Source organism: Dipodomys merriami, unplaced genomic scaffold (assembly GCF_024711535.1).
Source record: "Dipodomys merriami isolate MVZ:Mamm:240054 unplaced genomic scaffold, mDipMer1.0.p SCAF_5, whole genome shotgun sequence".
NCBI lineage: Eukaryota > Metazoa > Chordata > Mammalia > Rodentia > Heteromyidae > Dipodomys > Dipodomys merriami.
The window spans coordinates 64,616,391-64,643,946 of record NW_027206068.1 but is presented as its reverse complement, the minus strand read 5'-3'; the positions used below and the strand labels follow the sequence as shown (position 1 = coordinate 64,643,946).

The 27,556-nt window shown below is 40.3% G+C and overlaps 1 protein-coding gene across 4 annotated transcripts; it reads right to left on the bottom strand.

Moving 5' to 3' along the window:
- Positions 1 to 23,496, bottom strand: Bpgm (bisphosphoglycerate mutase). 4 transcript variants are annotated; one of them, XM_069996799.1, is made up of 3 exons: positions 23,420 to 23,496; positions 12,439 to 13,100; positions 1 to 940 (listed from the first exon to the last, which is right to left on the bottom strand). In XM_069996799.1, exons 2-3 carry the CDS (start codon positions 13,037 to 13,039, stop codon positions 762 to 764), a joined length of 780 nt encoding a protein of 259 aa, XP_069852900.1. In that variant the 5' UTR covers positions 13,040 to 13,100; positions 23,420 to 23,496; the 3' UTR covers positions 1 to 761. The 4 variants fall into 4 exon arrangements, with proteins under 4 accessions (XP_069852900.1, XP_069852898.1, XP_069852901.1 ...); XM_069996797.1 differs by lacking the exon at positions 23,420 to 23,496 and adding an exon at positions 23,125 to 23,233; XM_069996800.1 differs by lacking the exon at positions 23,420 to 23,496 and adding an exon at positions 17,536 to 17,604.
- Positions 23,497 to 27,556: the final 4,060 nt, after the last annotated feature.

Here is a 27,556-nt window from a genome sequence, read left to right as displayed (position 1 = left end):
TATGGGTATCTTGGCAATGTCATTTTTTTTTTTGTCAGAGAATTTTATTTGCAACCAACTATGAGTACCCAAAGATCAAAGTAAAAAAAAAAAACCACCAAAGCAAAACAAAAAGGGAACATAAACACCCAGCAATGTCTATATTCTTGCTCACTCTAATGGCCAAAGAGGAATTCTACTGAATGTGAAACCAAGGATAACTGTGCTAAGGAGGCTAAAGGCCTTGCTAATGCTCCTCAGGCGGGAGTTGGCCTTCTTGAAGGGACCCATCTGTGACTTTCCCATTCTGATCTTAACTGACAAAGCATCCCTTTTCCTCGAGGAAAAGACTAGAAATAAATATTTATGCATAGTGTGTTACCTAGAAATACTTATCATTTCAGAAAGTCTTAAAAAGTGATTTATTGGAAAAGTGTCAATTACTCAGGGATGATTTGTTAAACTACAAAATACCTTAAACTTCATCTCTACTTTTTACTTTCTCATCTCAGACACTTAACAACCTTGATTAAACCTTACTGGTTACTGGTTTGGTAAGGAAAGCTAACTCCTAAGGCTTATGACTAAGCACTTAGGCATCCTAAAGCCTTTTCTGGACCTGGCTAAGTTACCTGGCTACTTACACCAACTGTACCACATGGCCTAGCCCAGGGAAGATGCAATCAGGAAAGAGAGAGGGAGAAAAATAGATCAGCACCCAGAACACACTGCATGCCTGCCACTCCTTTGGCATCTATCCCTCGACAGAACTGCAAAGGACTTTATTTTTGGGCTTGTTTCACTTTTCCTTGATCCTCCACTTTCTTAATGGCTGCTTGGATGGCTTCTTGGTCACCCAGGAACTGGTGAGGCCTAACAGCATGCAGATTCTCATCCAGCTCCAACAGAATCGGGACTCCAGTGGGAAGAGTGATTTTGATGATGTCTTCATCCGAGATACCTGTGGGTCAGAAGAGGAAGGGTCAGGGTGGGACACAATTTCAGGAGAAGGTTCTGTTTAATTGTTTAACTACCTGTTGACTTAGACCCATATTTTAACCTTGCTTCTAAGACTATGTCAGGTGTTGTGTAAGGTTCCAACTGTAACAGCTATGATTTCAGGATAGAGAAATTGGGAGAGGAGAGGAGAGGAAGGGAAGGGAAGGAGGAGGAGTATACTTAGATAGAAATTCACATCAACAATACAGGGCTTCTGGGTAACCAGTTCTGGGGTATTTCCTTTATAAAGCTGCTTTCAGCTTCTTCTCTATTCTGCTCATAAAATTAGGACTTTGTTAAGCTCCGAATTCAGCTCTTTTGACATGAAAGTGACTAAGTGTCCCAGCACTGAGCTTGGAACAGCCTGGGCTAGCCCAGTCCAGCAGGAATTCTACCCTAGGTAGATGCACAGCCTGGGAGAAGAGGAAAGGACTATGTAGCTTGTTGTGTAAACAGGCCTGGCTCTGTTGTCTCTTAATACCCCAACTGCTAGCAGAGGAAGGTAAGTGTAAAGTACTTCTGTTAAGTACTTGTGAGATAGAGGTTAATTTTTCTTCTGACTAGAGGGTGTTTATGTGGTGTGTGTGTGTGTGTGTGTGTGTGTGTGTGTGTGTGTGTGTGTGTGTGTGTGCGTGTGTGTGTGTGTGTGTGTGCGTGCGCGCACACATGTGCACATGTGTGACAGTGTGCTTGAACTCAGAGCCTGGGCACTGTCCCTAAGCTTTTGTGCTGAAAGCTAGTGCTCTACCACTTTGAGCCACAGCTTTTTGGTAGTTACATGAAGAGTCTTGTGGACTTTCCTGCCTGGTCTGGCTTTGAACTGTCATCCTCAGATCTCAGACTCCACAGTAGCTAGGATTACCGGTATGAGCCACAGACATTACTACTTTTGGAGCTAAACTGCTAACATTCTGAGAACATACCAGGTATATTGCTAGCATTTTATATGTATTCACTCATTTCATCTTCATTGCCATCATAAAAGGATCAAACAGAGCCTCGCTCCTGTGTAATATAATTGCTCTCAAGTCTTGCTTGGAGTTCAAAATAGGCAATAGTGAGGTATGAGAAGAGAGATGGAAAAGAGAGAGAGAACAGGAGGGTAAGGAGACAGGAAGAGAGGGAGGGAGAAGATAGTGCTGCAGATTAAAAGCACTCAAATTTCTGTTTTTTAAAAATACATAAAACTAATTGCTTAAACTTCTAAAGTCCATCCACAGTTTCTGCTCTATATTAATAGCATCTAAGTAGCGCAAGTTCTGAGGAGAGTCCAAGGGTTTGTCTTTACTTATCTGTGGAAGAATTAGTAATTACCAGTTAGTTATCAGTATACTTTGTCATTTTAATTAGTTACTGGCCATAAGTACCAGCTAAGACCCCCACAGAGTTATTGTGGATTTTTCCTGTGCTGGAGGGCAGTAAGGATTTCATGTCTGGGACAGAAACTGTTCATACTCAATGGAAGGGATCCTAACTTTGGAAGGCTATCTCTTCCAAGTATTCTGTCTCTATGATTTTGGGCAAGTAATCTCTCTGCGCCTTCGATCTCTGCCACACTCAGCATCTCTCCCTGCTATGGGATAGGAAAGGATGGCTTATATGAGAACACATGAAATGTGTGTGGCAGTTTCTTCTTTCCCTTCTAAGCAGGAGATTTACAGGGAGAGCTGCTGGTCACTGCTTTGCCCTGCCAAACCCTGGCCTTAGTGTGATGACTACCAGGCCCTGGGATCACTGCCACATGCTCACACTGGCAAGAACAGACATAGTCAGGCTTCACAGCACCTGGTGAGCAGGGACGATGGTGAATGCTCTAGATCCTAAGGGACCTCTGGCTCAGTCAAGTCAGAAAAGCCCGCTGGCAGCTGGCTGCAGCAGGTGCCCTGTGCCTCCCTTGGAGCGGGTGGGGGGAGTGGGAATGGGGTGATGCAGCAGCATGCAGTTTAGGGACCAGGTGACCGTGGAGGCTTTAGAATCCAGCCCTTGGCACACCTAAATCCAATAGGAAGTCCTGAAGATTGCCAGTAGTGGACATGTGTCCCTCCCATGACCATTCTTCCCTTTGGAAATTCTCTTCAAGCACCAACTTCCTTTTTCTTGCTCTTTAAAAATAAATTATGAAGTGGCTGTACAAAGAGATTACAATTCCATACATCAAGTTATGAGTACACGATACATCTTGATCAATGTCACCTCCCATCATTCTCCCTCGTTTGCCTGTCCCTATATTCAAGTTACATAACTCACCTGTATATACTGTGAATACATTGCCTGCACTTGCTCAGCTTCTCTCCCTCCATTCCTGTGCCTCCCTAACCTGCCCCACGAAAACATGCTTCTGCTTCTGGGTATTCATTGTGTTAAACAGTTCATTAGATGTTCAGAGGAATTACATCTTTGGACTCCTCCCCTAAGTATACAATCCTTTAATCAGTTTGTGTCTGTATGTATAAACCCTGTATATGTTAATCATATCTGTTTGCATTTTAGATCTAGCTTCCACAGATAAGAAAAATCATGTGCTGTTTATCTGAGTCTGAATAACTTCAATTAACATAATTTTTGTAGGTTCATCCATTTTCCTGCAAATGGCACATTATTCTTTCTAATAGATCAGTAAAATTCTATTGTACCACATTTTCTTGATCCACTCATCCACTGTAGGGCATCTGGGCTGTTTCCATGACTTGGCTATTGTGAATAGTGCAGCAATGAATTACTGATTGAGAAAAGCAGAGGTAGCTCAGAGGCCTGGAGTCATGGGGACATAGAAGACTTGTCTATTCTTCAAGATCCATGTTTGCAGTTCCCAGAGTTTGTAAACATGTTGCTCACTAGATTTTTTTATAAATTCCTTCAATCTAAATGTTTACTGTAGAAATCAATTTGTTAGGCAATAAGTAAGAAAAATGATCATGCTTCACTAAAGTTTACCAGGAAAAGTAGAAAGTAAAAATTCACATCAACATTTTGGATTCATCATTTAGAGATTCTGTGCTAACTAATAAACCTTAGGACATGTTCTAGGAGACAGAGCTCTATTGTGATTAGCATTGCCCTTCTATTCAATATTGTATAGAAGTTCTAGGCAGGGCTAAGTGAGAAAATAAAATGAAAGGCACCCAGATTAGAAAGGAAGAGGTTTTTTAGTTCTCTTTTTTAAAAAAAATCATACACCTGATTAAGGACTTATATCTAAAATATATGAACAAGTATTATACATCAAAAATAAAGGGATGAATGTCACAAGATGTGAAGAAATGTTTCTCCAAACATAAATGAACAGTCAACAACCACCAGAAAAGCCTTCAGAGATATGCAAACTCAAACCACAAGGAGATACCTTCCTCCTTTTACTCACTAGAATGGCTACAATAAAAGTCAAATTATACACAAATTATAGACAGGAAACTAGAATCATTATGCATTGTAAAATGATGGGTGAAAAAGGTTGTAGGCTGTTTGGAATAAAACCTAGAAATTTCTGACATGTGATCCAGCAATTCCACTCCTTGGCCTGTACCTAAAAGAAACAAAATATATGTCCACATCAAAAGTTGTGCACAAGTTGAGCACGTGGCTCATGCCTGTAATCCTGGCTACTCAGGAGACTGAGATCTGAGAATTGCATTTTGAAGACAACCCAGACAGAAAAGTTCATGAGACTCTTATCCCCAACAAAGTACTCAGGAAAAAACAAAAGTAGCACTGTGGCTCAAGTGGTAGAGCGCTAGACTTGAGCACAAAGATGATCAGGGACAGTGCTAGACCCTGAGTTCAAGCCCCATGACCGGCAAAAAACCACCGCCACCAAACAAAACAAAACACACAAAAAAAAACCCTGCACAAATCTTCAGAACATCATTCTGCGTTATTAATAATCCAAAGTGAAACAATCTAGTGTCTATCATCCAAAGAATATATGCAGTGTCTCTATTTAGAAATAAAAGGGCAGGAAGTCCTGACTGAAGCTACAACATGGATGAACCTAGAAACACTTCATACAAAATGTTTATCCACAATGACAGAGGGCAGGTCGGTTGCTGCCTTGGGCTGGAAACATGGAGGGGGCGGAGTGGAGACAGCTGAGTACAGAATCCCTTTTGAAAAGAATTAAAAATACACTATCAATCTAAATCCATTTGAACAGTCTACCAACTCAAATTTATCACCATCATTTCTGATGAAGACATTCAAAATCCTTTTTCTAGCTTTCTGGGATACGCAATACCTAACTGTTATCATTTGACACGGTCCTGTGCAATATCATACCAGGATTTTGTTTTTTAGTATTCCTTGACCAAGCTTACCTCCCTCTGAAAATATTTTAAACTTGACTGTGGTCATGGATTTAAAGCTCTGAATACAGTCAGTCCTCTACCCACTGGTTCCTCATCCACAGGGTCAATCACGTAAGGATAGAAACTATTGAGAGGGGGGAAAACTACATTTATATCTAAGCACAGAGGTATTTTCTGGTCATTATTCCCTAAAGAATGCAGTGTGGGGAGTATTTACATAGTTCTAGGTATTATAACTAAATATAGAGGAAGTTTCAAGTACAGGACAGGTGTGTGTAAGTTCTATGCAAATACTATGTCTTTTTATATAAGGGACATGGGCATCTGCAATGCCAGTGCCTGCAGGTTTCTGTAAACCAGAAACTGTATGGTTGATATTCCAAGGACTAGTATATATAACAACTATCTACTGAAAGCACTGAATTATACACTTCAATGGTGATTGGTTATTTGTTTTGTTTGTTTGTTTGTTGTTGTTGTTTGGCAGAGTTTCACTAGATGGTCACAGTTGAATTTGAATTTGACTGAAATCCTACTGCCTCATCTTCATCAGTGTTGTGACTACAGGTGGGCACTACCACATCTGGCTTCTAATGGTGAATTATGTACCAATACAGCTGTTAAAAATACTAAACTGATCCAGAAAGGTTAAATAAGCCTGCTCAAGTCACAAGACCATTAAGGCAGTAAAAATGGACCCAGGCTTGCTTTTTTATTTTTAGGTATTTTTAACTGTATACATAGAAGGGGTACAGTTATATATGTCAACTGAAGAGTACATTTCTTTTTTGGATAATGCCTAGGCTTGCTTAAATTTTTTTTCTTTATTCTCATAGCACAAGACTCAGATTCTGTTCATTTCACCTATATATGGTCATTTTCACCTCCACAAAATAAAGAGGAGAAGATTTCTATTTTGCTTTTCCCTTGTGAAAAACTAGGTTATGTACTGACTAGATATCAGCGTCCAGTATTTCCAGACTTGAAAAGAACTGAAATGCCCATCGCTCAAACCCATAGAATCAGCTAACACACTGGGACCACAACAGACAAGGATTAATAAGCATTACTGTCTGGACCTTAGAAACGAAGTCCTAAGTGTTTGGCAAGGGCCTAGTGTCCACACGGGACCTGCTTCTTTGACCATGGCCTCAGATCTAAGCAGATCCAACGGGTCCTCTCTTTAACACCACCTTCAAGGCTCATTTCCCTGGCTTAGTTAACTACACTTGGGTGTGAGTTCACTAAACAAAGGCTACCCAAACCTTAATGCTTTATCTACCAAAAAAAGCTAAATAAGAAGTGTTCCCAATACATAAATGACATTCTACTTTAATGAAAACTCAAGCCATTCACGCTATAGATTAATCACAAATATTTACATGGGTTAATAATCAGTTACTAATCAATGAAACGAGCAATTGAAACTTTAAAATGGCAAATTAGGAAAATCCACAGGGAAGCCATTTCTCATTACTAAATTTAGGCATAAGTAATATCCTAAGAGAGTTAAACAAATATGACTCCTAAGGCTGAAACAATTAGAGTGGTATTAATGTATGTCTTATTAAAAACTCATTCACCAAGAACTTCATGTGAAAGTAAAATGAGTGGCCAGGTATCACATCCTTTCTGATAACTGGCTCAAATTTTTTAATACAGTCTAAAAATGTTCTTCAGAGAACCAGTTTTCACCCCTGTATCTATTTTCTCCATGGAGGTTTCTTCCTCTTCTTACACTGCCCATTATCTTTCTTTTAAGGAAAATAACCCCAGCCTCTTGAGTGCTGAGATTACAGGCATGTGCCACTCATCTTACTTGTCTTTAATTCTTGAAATGACTGGAACATTTTAAGAACCAGAGTCAGACACAGGTTCAAAGCCAGCCCTGGCAGGGAAAGTCCGTGAAACTCATTTCTAAGAAACCATCAGAAAACCAGAAGTGGCACTGTGGCTCAAATGGTAGAGTGCTAGCCTTGAGCTGAAGAGCTGAGGGACAGCGCCCAGGCCCAGAGCTCATGACCCACTACCAACAACAACAAAAGACATTCTAAATTGTATTTATTATTTGAATATCTCTGTGTGTGCGTCCAATATCAGAGCGTGAACCCAGACGTTGTGTTCTATACTTGAGCCATGCCTCCAAGCCAGCATTTTGTTGGTTAGAGATAAAGTCTCATAGAGTTCTCTGCCTGGGTTGGCTTTGAACCATGATCCTCAATGTCTCAACATCCTGAATAGTTAGGATTACAGGCATGAGCTGATAAATGCACTTACTACATGCAACCAATGGCTATAAGGATTAATATAAAATCTGTAAGGGGAAGCACTCTTAGGTCTTTGCTAGAGATACAATATTGTTGAAATTTTCAGGAAAAAAAGATTCAAAGGAAGTCATCCGTTTCAAAGACGGTTTATGTCCCTTGTGCCTTTCTGGCCCGTGGGCATCATGGGTGAATTGAATGAAAACTAACTTTCTGGACTTTCAAATTAAATCTAATCTCCTGTAAGGGCTTGATTAAAGACTGTGTTCTCCATGAATTTAACAAGAGAAAAAAGAGGGCTGGAAGATTCTTAGTCTGAAACAAAAAGTTGTTTCTATCTACTGCTGATAAGTAAACAACTCAAATAAAATGTCTACTCTATATTCTTTGGTTTTCTCTAAACAGTTTGCCTGAAAACATCTTAGAACTTCAGGAAACAGGAGGAAACATTTAGTGAGACAGAAAGATTGGTGAAAGGAAACCCAATCCTGTAATGCACACACTTCGGACCAGAAAAACAGAAACAGCTCCAGTGGATTCAACTGTGAGCTGCTACCCATTCTCTACTCCCTTCCCAGTCCAGTCAGGCACAATTAAATTTAAACTGACAACCATGTGTGGTGACAGTTCTGTGTTCACCAGTAAGAGTTGAAAGAGATTCTCAATATCATACACAATCGACCTATTTTTAATTTTTGCTTTTTTTTTTCCAGTGGTACTATCATTTAACCCACCACCACCATCTTGTCTTTGTTTGCTTTGGTTACTTTTCAAATAGAAGCTCATGTTTTTGCCCAGGATTGTGACCAACCTGGACGGCAGTGTTGCTGATTCTCCTCTAAGGGAGGAGATAAGCTCTTGCAACAGCTTTCTCATGGTCTGACCTTGATACTTACTCTGATCTTTGCTTCCTGAACAGCTGAAAATATAGGCGTGAGCCACTGCAACTGGCCCATAATTTTAATACTTTAAAATTTGCATACCATGTATGTATAACTTAAAGATAGGCTGGGGAGAGCCATTGAAAATGGGTTATTTGAGCATTTTAATGTGATGACAAGTAGGTCAATTCTAAACTAGAATAAGACAGTGAGACTACATTCCACCATTTAATTTTGTACTTAATCGTTTTTAATGTTGAGAAATAAAGGCGTCTATAGATTTGGTGTACCTTTTGAAAACTTTAATCATTAGGCAAATATCTGCTCACAAGAGAAAAGCTTGAACTTGCTGCTTCTGAAAATACCACACTAAATGCCAAAGGTGACATGCTTGTCAGTCCCTGGTCCTCAGGAGCTAGTCCCAGCTGACCTTTCCTCCCAATTCTCTAATTTCATCTCCAGGGTTCTTTGCCTGGCTGTGTGTACAGCTGCACGCAGTTCCCAAGAGATCACGTCTGCCTTTCCTGAGTGTCTTGCTGCCATTCTGAGTCTAAACTTGAAACTGCCTAATTCTTTGCTTGAGCCCAGACTAAACAATCCATTTCCTCTGACAAGGTGTAAACCATATCCAGTGCTCAGCCTAGTACCTGGCATTTCCTTCAGTGTGGACCAGAGGAAGCAAACAGGAAGTGACTATGCCAACCACTGAAAAAGCAACACCAACCTGTCTGGAACATTACAGAGCAGGATGCTCTGTGTGGGAAGTTTTCATAATGTGTTGTGAGAAGTGTGTCTGAACCAGTCAGAGGCAGATCCAACTTTAACCTGGACTTATTGAAATAGTGTAGGTAATTGTTTATGCTCCCCCAAATCTGTAAAGTAGATCCTTGAGCAGGAACTTTTTTCCTATATAGTAAGAAAATTCATGGCTTGTTTTTTCTTCTGAATATATTAAGAATTATCATATCAAAAAGTAAACCAATCTAGTTGGGCATGGTGATTCACTCCTATAATCCCAGCAATCTACTTCTGGGTAGCAAGATTACAAGTTCTAGGACAGCTTGGGTTACATAAATGAGATTTTGTCTCAAAAAACATATAAAAATAAAAGTAAAGCAATCTTCGATTGCATACAATTTATAAGATATTACATAAATAAGTCATCTGGTAGGGTTGAGGTTGGCCCATCAGCCTATTTGAGCACTGACATTTGTTACTATGCTTATGGTTATGTCCATTTCAGATCATTAATACTTGTGAAATTAATATACTGTAGCTGTGGTACTTGTGAAGGGAAAAGGCAATGTTATTTAATAACTGTACTGAGCTAACAGGTATAAACCAGAAAATGAACCAAGTTATCACATGACTGTAAATGGGCAATTAATGTGGTTAATTTTGATAGGTTTTGACACACATACACACACACACACACACACACACACACACACACACACACACACACACACAGAAATTGAAAGGTAATCCTTCTTATAAGAAAATCTTGTATTTCTTGCCTAATTAAAGAAGATTCACACCTTTTTTTTTAAGCCACAGCTCCACTTCTAGCTTCACACTTTTTTTTTTGAGACTTGAAAAGTTAGCATCTAAAGTCAGTAAAATGCTTGAAGGTTGGGAATTAGAAGGTCAGGTGTGGAAGACAGTAAGACGTTATAATATTGTTTACTCACCATTTTGGTGAGTAAATGCATTTGTACATATTAATACATTTTTAAATGGCTAAAATCTCACTAAATTATCAGAGATGACATAAAAGAAAAAGCAAGCACTATTTTTCAGTGTATACTTTAAAAGTAACTTGATTAATGGAGACTGAAGTTAGAGGCTAAGTAATTCATGAAGTGATTCTAAATTCCATCTCAGACTATTTCATGCAGAAGAAATAATCTCTACCACATGAGTCCTCTGGAGTTGAGTCAAAAGGGGAATCAGAGCAACAGCAGAGAATCCGGGGACTCATCCCAATGGTACCACGAGGGGTACTACAGGCCCAAAGGGCACAAAGTTGTCCTACGTAGGGTGGTTGATGGGGAAACTTCAAACTACCTTCACGTCATTCTGTGGATGAGTCACTATCATCACACCCACTCATATGCATCTAATTGCATCTTGCAGCTTTTCCGACCAACTTTCCTCCTGAGCATCTGTCTGTCATCTTGCTCTGTCACCAACCCTATCACTTCCATTCTGCTTGTCCTTCTCAAATGTCTCCCTTTTCCTGAAGCTAGCTTCCAGCCCTCTTGTGTTCTACCCCTAGGGACACCATTCCTCCAATTTCCTTCTTCCCACACCAAGTCCTCTGCTTTAAATTAATTATCTTCCAAACAGAAGATACACACTTTCACACACTTTCATGAAGTGTGTACATCTACACACTTGAGTTATAAACTAAGGTTATTTCAATTTTATTCATCTCTGAGACTGAGTTTCATACCTCTGACTTTTAAAGAAGGCTTCGGGAAAAACGCTGGAAGCAGCCAAGACTAACACGACTCACCTCTGAGAGCGTGAGTCCTTTTCCACCCAGCTGGCAGAGCTGTTTTCACTTTCTTCTTATTGTACATTCTAGACCTGTGCATATGTTTTGTTATGGCACAAGCTATTGTTTTCTAGCGAGTGACAACTCCATTAGCCTTCAATCCCTTTGAGTATTTTTAGCTTTGATGAGATATAACTTATCCACTTAAAGTGTACATTTCAATAACGTAGTAGTTTGAGTTTTGCAACCCTCACCATAACTTTGGCACACTTTTACCATTCCAACATGAAATCCTATGCTCATTTACTCTCAATATCCTCACCTCTACCTCACCGTAATGCTAGCTAACAACTACTGTACTCTTAACTTACAACACCTATTCTGGACATGTACTAAATCATAGCATGTATGATGGTCACAATGATTCAATGTTCATCTGTGTTACTGAGAATGTGAATACTTCATTACTTTTTTTTTTTTTTTTTTTTGTCGGTCATGGGGCCTGAACTCTGGGCCTAGGCATTGTCCTTCAGCTCTTCAGCTCAAGACTAGTGTTCTACCACTTGAGCCACAGTGCCACTTCTGGCTTTTTCTGCTTTTGTGGTACTGAGGAATTGAACCCAGGGACTCTTGCATGCAAGGCAAGCACTCTACCACTGAGCCACCTTCCCAGCCCTACTTCATTGCTTTTAAGTGCTGAATAATAAATACTCCATTGTGTGGACAGACTATATTTAATTGACACACTTATTGGGTTGATCTACTGGTAGATCTGGTTTCTGGTTTTCATAAATATGCTGCTAAAGTTTGTACACAAATTCTTGTGTGGAAATGATTACAGACTGAATTAGGGCCCCTTCAAAAGATAAGCTTAAATAAAACAAAGGCAATGTTCAATAACAACAAGCTTTTAGAGTTATGATAAATAAATAAACCAGCTATTCTCCTAGTAAGGAAGTCTCGTTTGAAGAAATAGCAATGTCACAAAAGAATTCCCTAGAAAACCTAGGTCTAAAAACATAGCTGTAACGGTTTAAAATTGGAAGAAAGTGGGAAAACTAAATCATTTAATTTGAAAAAGTCAAATAAGACATTCAATTCCATTTTTATAATTCCCTCACCTTACAACAACAAAGTCTTATGGGCCTTTAGATCAATGCTTCTCAAGTGTAGAACCCTTAGCTGCAGATGCAGTAGCAGCAGCAGCAGTACCGGGAAATGTTTTAAGAAATGCAAATGCTCAGGCTGCACCCCAGACCTACTGATTCAAAAACTGATATTCCACATCATACTGAGCTCCTCTGGTGACTCAAGCCTAAAAACTTGTTTTGTATAGGTACCATGAATGCCAAAGGCATATGATTTTTGATTTTTACAACAAATGGTTCTTAATCTCAAGGGATCAATGGACATAAAGAAGGGAATTCTGTTATATAAACGGTGGATCAATTAAGGCTAACTCTATATCAAACTTAACTACCTCTACTAAGTAGGGACATAAAGTAGGGACATACCTTCCAGATGTTTCAAGAGGGCTCTACTGCTGTTCCCATGAGCAGATATCAGAATGGTTTTGCCTTTTAGCACTTCAGGAGCAATCCTTTCATTCCAGTAAGGAAGGAGTCTCTCTAGAACGTCCTTCAAGCTTTCAGATCGTGGCAATTGCTCCAAGGGTACATCACAGACTTTGTACCTCCGGTCACTGTAGATTTCATGGTAGTAAGGATGGGATTCATCAATGGGAGGTGGAGTCACGTTGTAGCTTCTTCTCCAGAGCCTCACTTGTTCTTCACCGTGATTCAATGCCATTTTCTCCCTGTTGAGCCCAATCAAGGCTCCATAATGACGCTCGTTCAGACGCCAGGAGCTCTCCACAGGAACCCATTCCTGCCCCAGCTCTTCCAGGATCAGCCAGGCTGTGTGAATGGATCGATTAAGGATAGATGTGAACACAAGATCAAATTCAAAGTTCAGTGCTTTGAGTTGCTTCCCACAGTTCCGAGCTTCCTCCAGTCCTTCACTGTTCAGTTTCTGATCTACCCAGCTGCAAAATCGGTTCTCCTTATTCCAAGCACCCTCTCCATGTCTTAACATAATAAGTTTATGCTTGGACATCCTGGTGACTGACCCTCCTTGGTGTTTTCAAATGGGATAATGTTCAAGACCAGCAATACATCTGGTGAGAAAAGAAACAAAAAAGCACAAGTTATTTTACACCTTCGAATGACGGCTTAGGAATGGGGGCATAATTTGACAACAGCCAGTTTCTAAAGAAAACTGAGACGCCTTTGAACAATTCTGACGTCAGTTATCCAGGCTTCCTACACTGTGGTACCTAGAGGCATGTTCTCCAGAAAGTTAATTACAGACAACCTAGCTGACTTACATGGCTGGATAGTAATGCTAATTGTATGACGTAAAAAAACAGAACACTTCATTCTAATGGCATGCTGTGTTTCCGCCAGATAAAAAGGCAGTTTATAATACTTACAGTAAGTAGACAGGATTTAATAAAAGGACTTGTCAATGTGTAAATGAATGAGCTAGGAACTCCCAGCTCCCAGCAGCTGACTCTACACTGACAGTATCCTTCTCTCTTTGCTTTTCCACAGTGGCCAAAGAAATGCATACCAGCCTTACCTTCTTATTATGGAAGTTGTAAACATGTTAACTCAGTGAACCACTCCATGTGGTTCTCCTATGCATCACTGATTGGTAGCAACTAGTTTATCAATGCTCCAGGCTATACCACATACAAGCAAATGTTAGGAATGTAAACACATTGGCTCAATATTTGAAAACACATCAAAAGTGATTTAAAGTGATATTAACAGCAAAAGTGGTACTCACCCAAATAAGTTTTCTACCGGCCTCAAGATACAGCTATGGGAAGGAATAAATCCGGATGCAAAACATGGTATCAAATACAAGCAGCAGAGAGACTGCATGTCTGAACAGATTAGGGGAGCAGGTCTGTAGAGGAGCAACACTGATAAGGAGGCCCGGCCTCCTCTTCCCCAACTGGGCAGACACTACACACACCAGCCACATCTTGGCAGAAGAATCTAGTAAAGTGGCATAGACCGCACTAAAATGATTTCAGATTCCCTTTGTCTCAGCTGCTTTCTAAGGATCGGTGTCTGCAGACCTGGCTGTGTCAGCCTGCGTTCATTCTCCATGCAGTGGACTACAGGAAGTCTACCCTGATGCACTCTGCCAGGTTGACATGTTCCGTGCCCTTCTCCTCCACCTCAGTGTTTTTCTACACTGGGAAGAAAGATTATATGGACATCAGAGTCTCGCTTTCTGCCATTCTTGGCAACTTCCATTCACTAGGGATTTTCTGTCCCACTTAAACTGTGATTCACTTCCAATTATACAACCATCAGGGACCAAGTTCGCTGGAATCTATAAACAGTTTCTACTAATTTCTTTAACAAATTCTGAGGAAGGGGGAACCCTCTTTTGTATAAGGCTTCAGGGATAGGGAAGAAACCGAAATGAGGTAATTTGCAAGTAACTGAGAGGCTATCATAGAATTACAATTCCCCTTTCTTGTCAAGCAATAGGTTTGAACTTTGGTGCACAGAAAAGAAAAACCACAGGTGATCAGAAGAGGGGAGTGATCAGGGTTCAGGGCTCCGGTTGGAAGCATCTCAGAGGCCTAGGAATTTCTGGGAAGGAAGCACAATGTCTATTCTCAGCCTAGGAATGGACAGAGGAGAACAAAAGCTTGGTCAGGGACTGCCTGTGCCAGGGGCAGAATGACCATGAGGCTAATGAGGCTCTGGTCCCACACCTGGGAGAGACCAGACACTGGATTCCTAGAGATGGGTGTACGGGTTTGTGAGTCGATGGAGGGTAAACAAGTTAGAGTCAGACCAGAGAGAACCTGGAAATTAGAAGAATAAATATTTTTGGTTTGCTTCTTTTGGTTTTGATTTTTTTTTAAAACAGGATCTCACTATATAGTCCAGACTGGTCTCCAACTTGTGATCCTACTGCCTGTCTTCTAAGTGTTTACTGCCACACACGGCTAAATATTCTAACACCCAAACGATCATCTCATCTGCTAAAAATTCATATATAAAATATGCTCTGAGTAACTTCCAGTCACTATTACCTTCTTGCCACTTCATTCTCTCCCTGCTTTAGGAAACCTCTGTTCATCCTTCAGATCAGCTGGGTCTAATTAAAATATAATGTAAGTCACACATGTCATTTTTAAACCTTCTAAAAACCACATCAAAAACTGAAAAGAAGCTGGGCACCAGTGGCTCATGCCTATAATCACTGCTACTCAGGAGTCTGGGATCCAGAGTATCATTGGGCCTGAGCAGAGAAACTCTTGAAACTCCATCTCCAATTAACCAACGAAAAAGTAGGGCTGGAGGAATGGCTAAAGTAGTAGAGCACCAGCCTAGAAAGTATGAGGCACTGTTAAAAAACCTTAGTACCACGGAAAAGAAAGGAAATGGGTAAAATAATAATACCGTATTTCATTTAACTTTATAGATCAAAAATACTATCCTTCTAACATATGATTCACATAAAATTAAGGATATATTTTCTACTCCTTTTCTCAGTTTTTGATGTGTATTCTACACTTAAAGCACATCTCACCTGCCACTTTCAAGTGTTCAACAGCTATTGGATTGGACAACCCAGCTTTAGAGCTCAGTCTAAACATTTTTTAGCTTTAGGCATGTGGTTCTCAAAGGTTAATGTGCATGGAAATCCCCAGTATCAGTGAGAACAGTGCTTCCTCTCCTTCCCCCAAGATACAGGTGATGCTGACACTCCTGGCCTGAGAGCCAGGCTTTGAGGGCCCTCCTCGGGGCAGACTCTGTCCTCCCTTTTCATCCCCTGGGATAGGTCAAGACTGCTTGATACTGTCTTGTACTGCCCCATGGTGCCAGTCATGCATTTGTCAGTAGTTCTGTGTGTCCTGGTAGAGTAAGTGCTGTCAAGGCTCTCTAGAACTTCATGTGTCACCTGGCTCTCTAGAACTTCATGTGTCACCTGACATGCACAAGGCATCAGCAGGTGTGCTGACCAGACTCAGAAAAACATCACTAGATTCTACTTGTGCTACTGAGGCTAACCATGAAAGCAAAAACAGTTGGCTGGTTGAGAAGTTAGCAAGGACAAGTTCAAAGTAGAAGCCAAGAATAATTATATACCATGGCTTTGTAGCATGTACTTTTAGGCTGAGAGCTTAGTATATTCACAGATGGCCATGATCTCTACAGAGATCCTGACTTTTTCAAAAACAAATGGCCTACCTGGACGCTGGTGGTTCACACTTGTAATCCTAGCTACACTGGAGGTTGAGATCTGAGGATCCAGGCTCAGTCAGCCATGGGCAGACAGATCCAATCATCTAGCACAAAGCCAAAACACACACACACACACACACACACACACACACACACACACACACACACACACACACACACACACACACACACACACACACACACACACACACACACACACACACACACACACACACACACACACACACACACACACACACACAAAATGATCAAACAAACCAAAAACCAAACGGCCACTAAGTAGCAAACTGGGCCTCTCACCTAATTATTCTGCCTCCAATCCCTGTCTTCTTTCTTCATACTCCTGTGGATTTTAATCTTGGCATCGGGGTCTAGGCTCACTTAACTTCACTTCACAAGATCATCTCCAGTCACAAATTACCCTTCCAAAAATAGGCTGCCATTTCATTAAATATAAATCCAAAGGCACAGAGTCAGGCCAAATAGTGACCACCCTAACTTATGAGAATGGATCTAAAATATACATACCTTTTACCCTCAAGTGAAAAACGATTTTTGAAAAAAACTCAAGTTGTATTTTGTTTTTGGTGAAGTCAGCCCTGCTGTTGTTTCTGAAGATTCTTCTTTAATCCCTCAGCAAAACTTATTGACAGTTAAGAACTACTTTTAGGGCTGGGAAGGTGGCTCAGTGGTAGAGTGCTTGCCTTGCATGCTTGAGGCCCTGGGTTCGATTCCTCAGCACCACATAATCAAAAAGAAAAAAGCCGGAAGCGGCCCTGTGGCTCAAGTGGTAGAGTGCTAGTCTTGAGCTGAAGAGCTGAGGGACAGCGCCCAGGCCCAGAGTTCAGGCCCCATAACTGGACCCCCCCCCAAAAAAAAAAAGAAAAAGAAAAAAGAAAGAAAGAACTACTTTTAATCAATAGTTTTACTACATACCCCTAAAGGGGACCACATGATATTGGATTATTTTACAGTATGTGCTGGCTTAAAGAAAAGGTTTAGTCAACCAACATCTCTTACACAACTCTACCTCACCTTCCCTTTCTTGGTCCCTAGATATAACTTTCCCAGTGCCCTGACACCTCTAACAAGTGCTTGTCAACTCTACTGAAATGATTTTTTTTCAAAAGACTGTGTACAAGTTACTTCTTACCAAAGGGACACCATCTTCTCCTAGGACCCCACACTGCTGTGACCCCCTCTCCCAAGGTGACTGCACCCATCAACAGAAACTCATTCATTAAAATTTTGGCACTGCATTTCCTCCAGCTCTTACATCCTGGTTTGGGGTCTTGATACTTTCTTACCCACCTGTAATGGTAGTATGATGGCGTGATGACATTAACCACAACAGCCAACATTCATAGAGTCCTTACCATGTTCCCAGGACTGTTTTGAAGCCTCAACTGTCATTCCATGGAGAAGGTTCTATGATTACTTCGGAGACCTTAACTTGCCCAAGGTAAGACAGGTTGTAAATGGCTGTGCTGTAATTCACTACACCAATGGCTCAAACCATCTGGCTACACTGCCACACTGGAACCGAAAAGGCTCTCTCCTTCAAAGTTAACTTTTCTCAATGCTTTAGTCATATTGAGATGACTAATTCACAGATGGGAAACCCCACATACTCAGTTTCTTCAATCTAATCCAGTCAATTCCTTCCTCAAGAAATTGTGTGTGAGTGTGTGGGTGTGTGTATGTGTGTGTTCCTAAAGATGAACGTAGTTCACAATTTGAGAAGTGCTTCATTCATAAAGGAGGCAAGGAGAGATCTCTGAGTAAGATTTCATGGATATGGTTCTATTCTAGCTAGATCTGAAAAGCTATGTAAAAGGTTTAGAAAAGTGTCCTGCATCTTGTATATACATTTTTCTGATTTGAGGAGGGGAAGGGAAATAACAAGGTGCTAAAAATGGGGATACAGAACCCATTGTGACAAGGGATGTGAGGGACACTGTGTTGAGAAGGAACTTTACAACTTTTGGCGGGGTAGGGAGAAGTTGGGGAGTAGGGAGGGAAGGGATGATGGAGGAAAGGGTAAGGGAGGGGGTGACAATGCTCCATGGGAAGTGGACTCATTGCCTTGCTCATGTAGCTGTGGCCCCTCTGTACAACACCTTTACAATAAAACATAGATATCAAAAAAAGAAAAGTATTCTGCCTAAGGGAGCTATGAAGAACAGGTGTATATAAAGAATAAAAAGCCCATTCAAACTAGATACAGGTATAAGCAGGGTGGCTATATATGCTGATATGTCTAAAACAGGACTGTTTCCTGTTTCCTCCCTTAAGGGCTCCTTTCATACTTAAGTGTTTTGCTTGGAAAAATATATGGTCACTCTAAGTATAAGGTATAACCAGGAAGTAGGAGGAGATTTGCCCAAACAGATAAGACTGAAAAGTGACATAATAAGGGCTTTGTGCCAAAGAAAATATATATATAATTATGCTTCATACTTATATAAACTCTATAGATATTTAACAGCATATTTTAGGAGGATCAGGTAGCACTTCCAGAAAGAGATGGAATGAGGAGTATGAATACTAGTGAGGTTTCCATAATAATTCTGGTCCCCATAAAAAAAATGAAAGAGATAAGTATGAAAGATATTACAACCTATCTCAGATCTTAAAACATTTTCTTTATGAGGGCAAATAGTGCATTTTTAAGGATTTGTTATTATCTGTCATAATTACGTATAATTGTATCATTCTGTCATTGTCACTGAAAGCAGCTCTTGGTAATATATAAATGAATAAATGTTATTGCAAAACTATGTATAGACACTAAAATCAGAATTTCATAAAATTCCCATGCACATGAAATATTAATACTACTGGATTAATTTCAACAAGTCAAAATGTAAAAACCATTCACACTTTATAGACTACAAAAACAGGCTGTATCTTAGGCAGGCAGATCTCTGCTTAGCTGGATCACATACTCACATTAGCATGTGACCTTAATATCCATTTATAGGACACTCCCAACATTACCAAATCACCAGATGTTAGTTTTGATCAGAACTGAAAGAACTTTGAGTAATAGAATCCCATTCAGAATTGTTTTGAGTCCTCACAGAAGACAACGCGAGCACATTTACATCAGTCTAAATAACAAACTTTTGTTTCATTGAATTACATAGGAATAGGTTTGAGATAGAACCAGAGGAAAAAAGCAATTGCCCTTGTTAACCACCTTCATTCACACATTCACAGATACTTCCTCGCTCCGAGACATCCCCATAAATTGTGTCAAGGTGCTTCTCACTACAGGTGAACATGCACCTGCTCAGAAGTAGTGCTCCTATTCAACTGTCTTGGCAACAAAGGAATAACTAGGTGATACAGAGGACTTTCAAAGACCTTTTGCTATATTCTGCATAGAAGTTCAAGCTATCTTAACTAAAATGCACAAATGCTTCTTTTCCTCAAGTGCCACCATAAAACTGAAGTCATGCTTCTTGATTAGCATTCATCTGGCAAGGCAAGAACAGAGGCAATAATGGGGGAATGAAACTGATGCAAGGCTGATGTTTCATCTGTAAGACGTTCAGAATCTCCAACAGCTTCCAAAGTGTGCAGCACCACACATGGCCTCCACTTCCTTCACCTGCCTCTTATTTAAACAAATGATGTCTCATATCCCCCAGCTGAGGCCCATCCTGTCCTCCAAATGAAAATTTCTAAGACTTTGCTTCCTTCAAGTGTTTGCAAGTTAATGACTTAAGATTCTAGAATCACAACTCATAAAGGACAGGCAAATGATAAAGTCCAGCCTAAAACAAGTTGTTCTTATACTTCCAAAACCAGAGCAATCAAAATATGGTATCAAGTAATATAAACTAAGGGGCATAGAACCAGAATCATTTTGAGCCAAAGCTTACACTTAGCTAAAAATATTTGTCACTCCAGGACATTTAACTGGTTTGGTCCAAATCCGCACTGTACAGTTTTGAGCAACTTCTAACATTCTCTGCACTAGGAATCTAAGTTTTTTTTTGTCTACCATTTGAGCCACAGCTCCACTTCTGGCTTTTTCTGAGTACTTTACTGGTGATAGGTGATAGGAGTCTCACAGACTTTTCTTCCCAAGCAGGTTTGAACCAGGATCCTCAGATCTCAGCCTCCTGAGTAGCTAGGATTATAGGCATGAGCTATTTGCACCTGGCTCACTTAAAAAAAAAAAAAAACAAAAAAAAAAACTTGTGTCCATTTCCTGGAGTTCATTTTGATAAATACTATTTATATGATCAGATTCACTTTTGTTTTTTGTCATTCACAGGGCTTGAACTCGGGGCCTGGACACTGTCCTTGAGCTTTTTCCCTCAATATTAGCTCTCTACCACTTTGAGCCACAGCACCATTTTCAGTTTTCTGGTAGTTAGTTGGAGGTTTGAGTTTCATGGATTTTCCTGCTCAAACTGGTTTTCATAATCCTCAGATCTCAGCCTCCTAAGTAACTGGGATTACAGTCATGAACAACTGGTGCTCAGCCAGAATCTAACTTTTAAAAGATTGGCTAGCTATATCTGAGGACAGAGAAAAAGGAATATTAACAATGTCTCTGATAAATTAGAACAGTTCTCAAGGAAAATGAAATTTGATGCATTAAGTATCATAACACAATACATGCATCCAGTTCTGCTTGCTTACTAACAGTGAAAACTGTTAACATTCCTTAAGTCTCAGATTCCATATCCATAATGATGAGAAGAAACCATAGTTCTCAAAAGACTATTGGGAATTTTAAATAAATTACAGTGAAGCCTTCTAATAACAAGTGAGATAGTGTGGAAGCTCAGTAGTAGAGCGCATGCCTAGCAAGCACAAGGCCCTGAAATCTAACCCCCATACTTACAGTAACTCCTGACACCAATAAATTTATGAAAGTGATCTTACCTGGCTGCTGTTATGAGTAAAATCAAAACTGAAGAATAAAGTAAAATGAGAAAAGGGATTAGAGAGAAGTTTGCTAGCAGAAATAAAATCTAATGGGGGTGAAGAAGGTAATGAAAAAATACAGCTCTAGAAGCATATAAAATATTTGATTTATAGTCTATAAAGTACGATTCCCCCCGTTTGTAGCTAAGTTTCAAAGAAAGGGGTTTGGTTACCACTAATACTTTTTGCCTTGTGTCCTCATACAAATATTGCCTCATACCAGGTGTCATTCCAAGGATGTTCAAGAAACCATTCCATTCAAACATTTCTGCATCTTCTGTTTTCTAAGATGCAGATATGCCAAGATGAGTACATAGATGAATTTAGGTGTATCCATTATCACTTATAGAGAAATAGCCTTCTTAATCTCAGGCAAGGAAGGAGAAGAGAGACTACATGCTCTACCCAAACACTACCAGTGCTTGCCTCTGAGGGAATGAAGGATGACATGTTCTTCCACATTGCAGGGCAGAACTTTCCAAATTATCTACAGTGATTGGCTTGGTTTGGTTTAAATAAGGACCCCAAAGAGAATATGTCTTTGAAGCTGGAAACTTTTTATCTATGGGCAGATAATTTACTGCAAGGGGATTTGGCGTATGTATTTGCAATGGAAATTAGCTAATCATCTTCATTTTTAAAACAAGGCTTTAAATATGAAAAGGGACCTCAGAAACAATCTAAAGCAATTTCTGCATTTTTTAAAGATGTGAAAATTGAGAAATGAAATGATTTGTTTATGATCACAAAAATAGTAACAGCTTCAAGACTAAAACGAAAGTGTCTTTACTTCTCACTGACCATTTCTTAATCCAAGCTACTTGTTGAAATTGGAATTCTCTAAAATCCACCAGCATGTAGAGAAACATCAGTGTGTAAGGTCCAATAGGAATACAAAATTATATAAAACCTGGACTAGGGGGTAGGCTTTCTCCTTTGGTGCCCATACTGGGGCTTGAACATAGGGCCTATACACTGCCCCTTAAGCTTTATCACTCAAGGGTGGTGCTCTAACCACCTGAGGCACACTTCCTCTTCCAGCTTTTTGGTAGTTAATTGGAGACAAGAGTCACAAAGACTTTCTTGTCCAGGCTGGCTCAGATCTCAGCTTCCTGAGTAGCTAGGATTTTTGGTGTGAGCCACTTCAGGTGTGAGCCTGGCTTCAGAGAAATTTTAAGTAAAAGACAAACTGATCCTAGATCTGCTTTTATTATAGAAAAAAAAAATCCTTCGTACCTACTGATAAAGTGTAACCTTTGATTTTTTCCCCCCATCCATAGGGCTCCCATTCAATTAACATTCTAGGACCATTCACAAGCTATAAAATCCTCCACAATTTTTGAAGTGTAATTAGCTAATAATCAATTATCATTCAAAGTCTGTGAACTTCAACAATGCATCTCTTTGGGGTAATACAACCCCCATCCCTCTTAATCCCTAAAAATTACCCTTTTTTTTTTTTTTTAGGGCTTCTTGTAAACCTGTGATTTGGTTCCTGAATACGTTCACCTTCTCTCCTTTCAAACATATCATCATCATCATCATCATAATTATCATTATTATTCATCGACTTACCCATCCACAGCCAGGTCTGCCATTGCCCCGGATACAGCGCCAACCCCAATTCCTTCCAGGATCTATTAGGGGAGGCTCTGCCGCACCAAGCCCCAGGCGTCCAGGAAGGTAAGTTCACCATCTCTCTAACTTCTTATGCATCCTAGCCTAGGACCCACGACCGAGGCGGCCACCTCCTGCCCTGGGCCTGCCCCAGGACACTGGAGAGAGATTCGGGGACTCCCCGGGGCTCAGCATGAGGCGGGTGGAGAGGACATCAGATCCCCACCAACAGCTCGGGCGGGAGAAGGGCTGGCCTCCGCGCTCCGAAATTTAACACCACGTCATTCAAAAGCGGAAAGCACCCGAACAATAATATTCTACAACACATCCACTCACCTGCAAAGAAGCCGCCACCAGCAGCAGCAGCAGCAGCCGCTCCTCGGCGACGCGGACCTGCCAGCGCCTCCAAGGACTCATTGCTGCTGCCGGCATCCACGCACTTTTCTAGCCCTGAAGCCAAAGGAGGAGGGAGGGGGGAGGGACTATGGCATTGCTTATTGGAAACTTGCGCCGTCACTCACTTATGGCTCCGCCCTACCGCCGCGGGACCGGCCAAGGTCCTTTCCGGTTCCCAAATCCCTAGGGTAAGAAGCCAGGCATTGATTAGCTTGCTGAGAAGACGAGCACGTACCTGGACCAATAAGAAGATGATCTTATCGCCGGTGGGCGGGATTAGGACTAAGGAAGTAGAGACACAAACCCGGGAGTGTCTCCAGGGCGACGGGAAAGCGGCTGAACGGTTGGCGGCTGTAGAAAGAGGCTTACGTCAGAGGGAAACACCTGCCGTGAAAAGTCCAGTCGGCGGAGGGCAGGAAGAGATGAGGTGATTTCTTCTTACTCAGGGGGGAGTTTTCGGATTAAAATTAATCCTCACAGAAGAGAGCTTCTTGGCCACAGGTCTTAAATCGCGATGAAAGCGAAGGCCTGCGGCTGCCGGAGGATAAGCTTTTGTTAATTCCGTCTTTATCGAAGTGCTCTTAAACGGGCACCCCCTGACCGTGTTTGGGGTGAAGAGAAGATGCGAATGGAATGCCCCCAAAGCTTCCAGAACAGAAGATGGGTACGTGGAGAGAAACTGGTCAAGCTATGGAAATGCTACCCAAAGCCTGGCACCAGGCCCTGGAAACTTCTAGAAGGTTTGAACCACTACCACACGAGGAAGCACAGGTGTCAGAATTTTTTTGGCGGCTGGGGAGCGATTCTTCCCGCCCCCCCCCCTTGCAGGAGCGAAAGATAAGGAATGATGCCTTTCCTTACCCACATGGGAAATTCTCCTTTTTGATTTCTAGAAGCTTCGCTATCTAGTGTTTAGTGTCCTCTGAATTATTCTGCTTTCATCTCGGAATAATTAGATGTATTTGAAAGGTAGTCTTGCCACTCATTTAACTTCTGTAACACGTTGACGTATCTCATTAAGACCTAATTGTAGCCTGTTCTGTATCTCATTTTTCCATCCTAGAGCGCGATAATTAATTCCTCCTGAGTTTGCACCCCAGTAGGTGGTAGACCCTATGTAGTGATGGTTGGATTTTAGCTTGGATAAGATTAACTAGAATTCTGAGTCTGAACAGCCGACTTCCAAATGTTATCTGCTCTTCCACTGGAGTCTAGCAGAAGAGGAGAAAGTTTTCTACTACACTGTAATATACTCCTATTCAGAGTCCCCACCATCCTTACTTTGGAAGATAGAAACAGCCATAAGTTAACAGCCATAAGACAGCTGCATTTAGTCTTTTTTTTTATTGTGAAAATACTGTACAGAGGGGTTACAATTAAATGGGCAAGATAATGAGTACATTTCTTATCAAGCATTGTAGCCTCCTCCTTTGTTTCCCCTTCCCATCCCTTCCCGTCTTCCCCCCCCTCCCCCATACCGCCCCACCCAATCCTCCTCCCCACCCCCACCAAAGTTGTAAAGTTCGTTTTCTACATAACAACTTGTACATCTCATTGTTGCAATGGGTCCACCTGTATTCCTATTTAGAGGATTTGTTTTTTCCCTTCCCCTCCACAAATTATACCAACATCAAATACAGTGAAAGCAGGGGTTATACCGTGGGGGAGGGACATACAAAACAACAAAGAAATAATCTTATAAATGTGTTAGAAAGAAAAAAACATTTGAATATATATCTTAGGGTTCATTTCCCTAACATCAACTTATCTGACCTTTTTTGCTTGACTCAGACTAGTTATTGCAAATAAGGGAAACCATGGGACCTATGTTTCTTTGGGCCTGGCTGCATTTAGTCTTAATGGTATCTGCTCATTGGATTTAATTTTACTATTATGGATAGCAATGGAATACTGCCTAAAACCTGAACAATTTCAAACATTTATCTGTAGGTAAGCCAAGAATAGTTGGCTTATAAATATGTGGTTTTGATGTAAGACAGGAGAAATTTCCATCTTAATTTGGTCAAATAGGAATTTTTAAAGCAAATTTTAGTCACATGGAAGCATGGACTGTGTGGCATAGATATACAAATGCTAAAGAATTTTAGAAGTCATTTATTTTCTAATGGCAAGATGGATTTTCTGTAGTTATCTGTGTACCCCCCCCCCACACACACCCTTGGTTAGTAATTCTGATTTTCTCTGAATTACTTGATCAGTTGAGGAGAGAGTTAAATACCCAAGGTTACTAATTTGTAATTCTTGGAAATATGCCTTCCTCCTGCTATATTCCCCCTAAGCAGAGAGATGGGGGCGAGGCAAGGAGGGGAAGAAAGGAAGACGGGGAGAAGTTTGGGGAGAAGGGGGGACCAATCAGTTACTAAATTTGAATTAACTTCCATTAGGACAATCATATAGATACTATGCAAGTAACAACTTTTGATGTAGTCCCATATTCATCAAATAAGAAATAAAATTCAATGAGTTACAGCCATGTTGTCTCTTTGTCTTTCTTTTTGTTAAATGTGTATATGCAAAAGTCAATATCAGTCTATATGGTTCTTTAAAAATTGTTGGATTCATAGCTTGAATAGAACAGATATCCATGCAATGTTGAGGTCTTGCCTTTGTATACAGAGCCCCTGTAAGTCTAAACTGGCCCAGAAAACATAAAAACATCTTCCACTAACATAGGCTCTTCTTTCTTTATTTAACTTGGCAAAAACATTTTCTCCCTCCCTCCAAGAAACTCCAGAGTCAGTCCTCTGTCGATATACAGGACTGTCTCCTGTCTTAACAGTGTCATTATAAAGTGGCTGTTTTCTCCTGGTGTCTATTTTCTGACCTATCCTTTTCATGGTCAAATTAAAATCTGCTACCCATAATCTAGTATAACAGGCCTAGCTCTGGTCCCTGGTCCCTTGTTGACCTCTCTTTCTTTCCATGTAATTAGGCCTCTGCAGAGATATTTCCCCTACCTTTTTACACCAATTGGTCTAATGAAGTGCTCTTCAATGTTGGTATTAGATGAATGATCATTTTCTTAGAAATGTGTTCTTTCCTTGCTCAGTTCTTCTAGATTAAGGCACTATTCACTTCACTATACACTACACACAGAGGTACTTACATTGTACATTACCTTTTTCTCCACTCTGCAAGCTCCCTAAATAAATAGGCCCTGTTGCTTTGGTTTACCATAGGTTCACACTGTACAGCATTCATGGCTTCAAAATTATTTCACTAATGAATGCACCAATAAAAAGATATGAGATTAAGTTACCTCCAACTTTATTTTTACTAAATAATACCTGATATGCATGTAGAAGAATGTATATACCTATATATATATATATACATATATATATATATATATATATATATATATATATATGTCTGTATCTCTGAGAATGTATTCGTGAGCTAGTTCTTAACTTTTTTCTATACTGGCTTTAAACTGTGATCCTTCTGATTTCTACTTCCTGAGTAGCTGGGCTTGAATGAGCTACTGTGTCTGGCCTTTTCTTTGTTAACTTGATATAATAACAATAAGTATATGAAATACAGTGTGATAATTTTGTACACATGTACAGTACATAGTGAACAATATAGGGTAATTATTTCTATATTCTTAAACATTTTTATTTGTACTAGGAACCTTTGGACTCCTAATAATAAATATATAATAAATTGTTGTAAACTATATTTACCCTACTATGTTATAGACCACTAGAACTTACCACTCCTATCTAACTGCCTGATACCAAAGGGTATTCCTTTCCTGCCCTTTAGGAATCACTATTTTATTTATTATATACTTATACAAAACCAACATTTTTTGGCATCCCAAAAATGTTTACCTTTCAGAGCTGGGCTTCTTATTTAACATAATTTCCTCCAGTTCCATCCATTCAACTCTCTTATTTTATAATTGAGAAAAAATGGAAGCTCAAAATGTGAGAAAACTGCTTGAATACAAAAGTATTTAAGACTCAGGATAAGAATCAACATTTCCTAACTCTCAGGCTAAATCTTCAATGCAAGCATATTACTGAGAACTAATAATAATCCACCCAGGAGATAACAGAACTTGTGGATTTAAAGACACAACAATGTAGTGGGTAGGATGTGTGGAGCCAGAATGTCTGAAAGTACTGACCATTCTGCACTAACCATTGGTCTTGGTCAGGCCGAATAGTGGTAGCTGCCTCATAAAATTCTTGTATTATTTAAGCAAGTAAATATGTGGAAAGTAAGTAAGTTCCAGCTTTAAAAGTCTCAGTGATCATTTAAAGACCCAATATAATTTATATATAGGGCAAAATCAACATTGTTGATTTTCTCTTGGTCCCCGCTGCCCCCCTACCCTACTCCC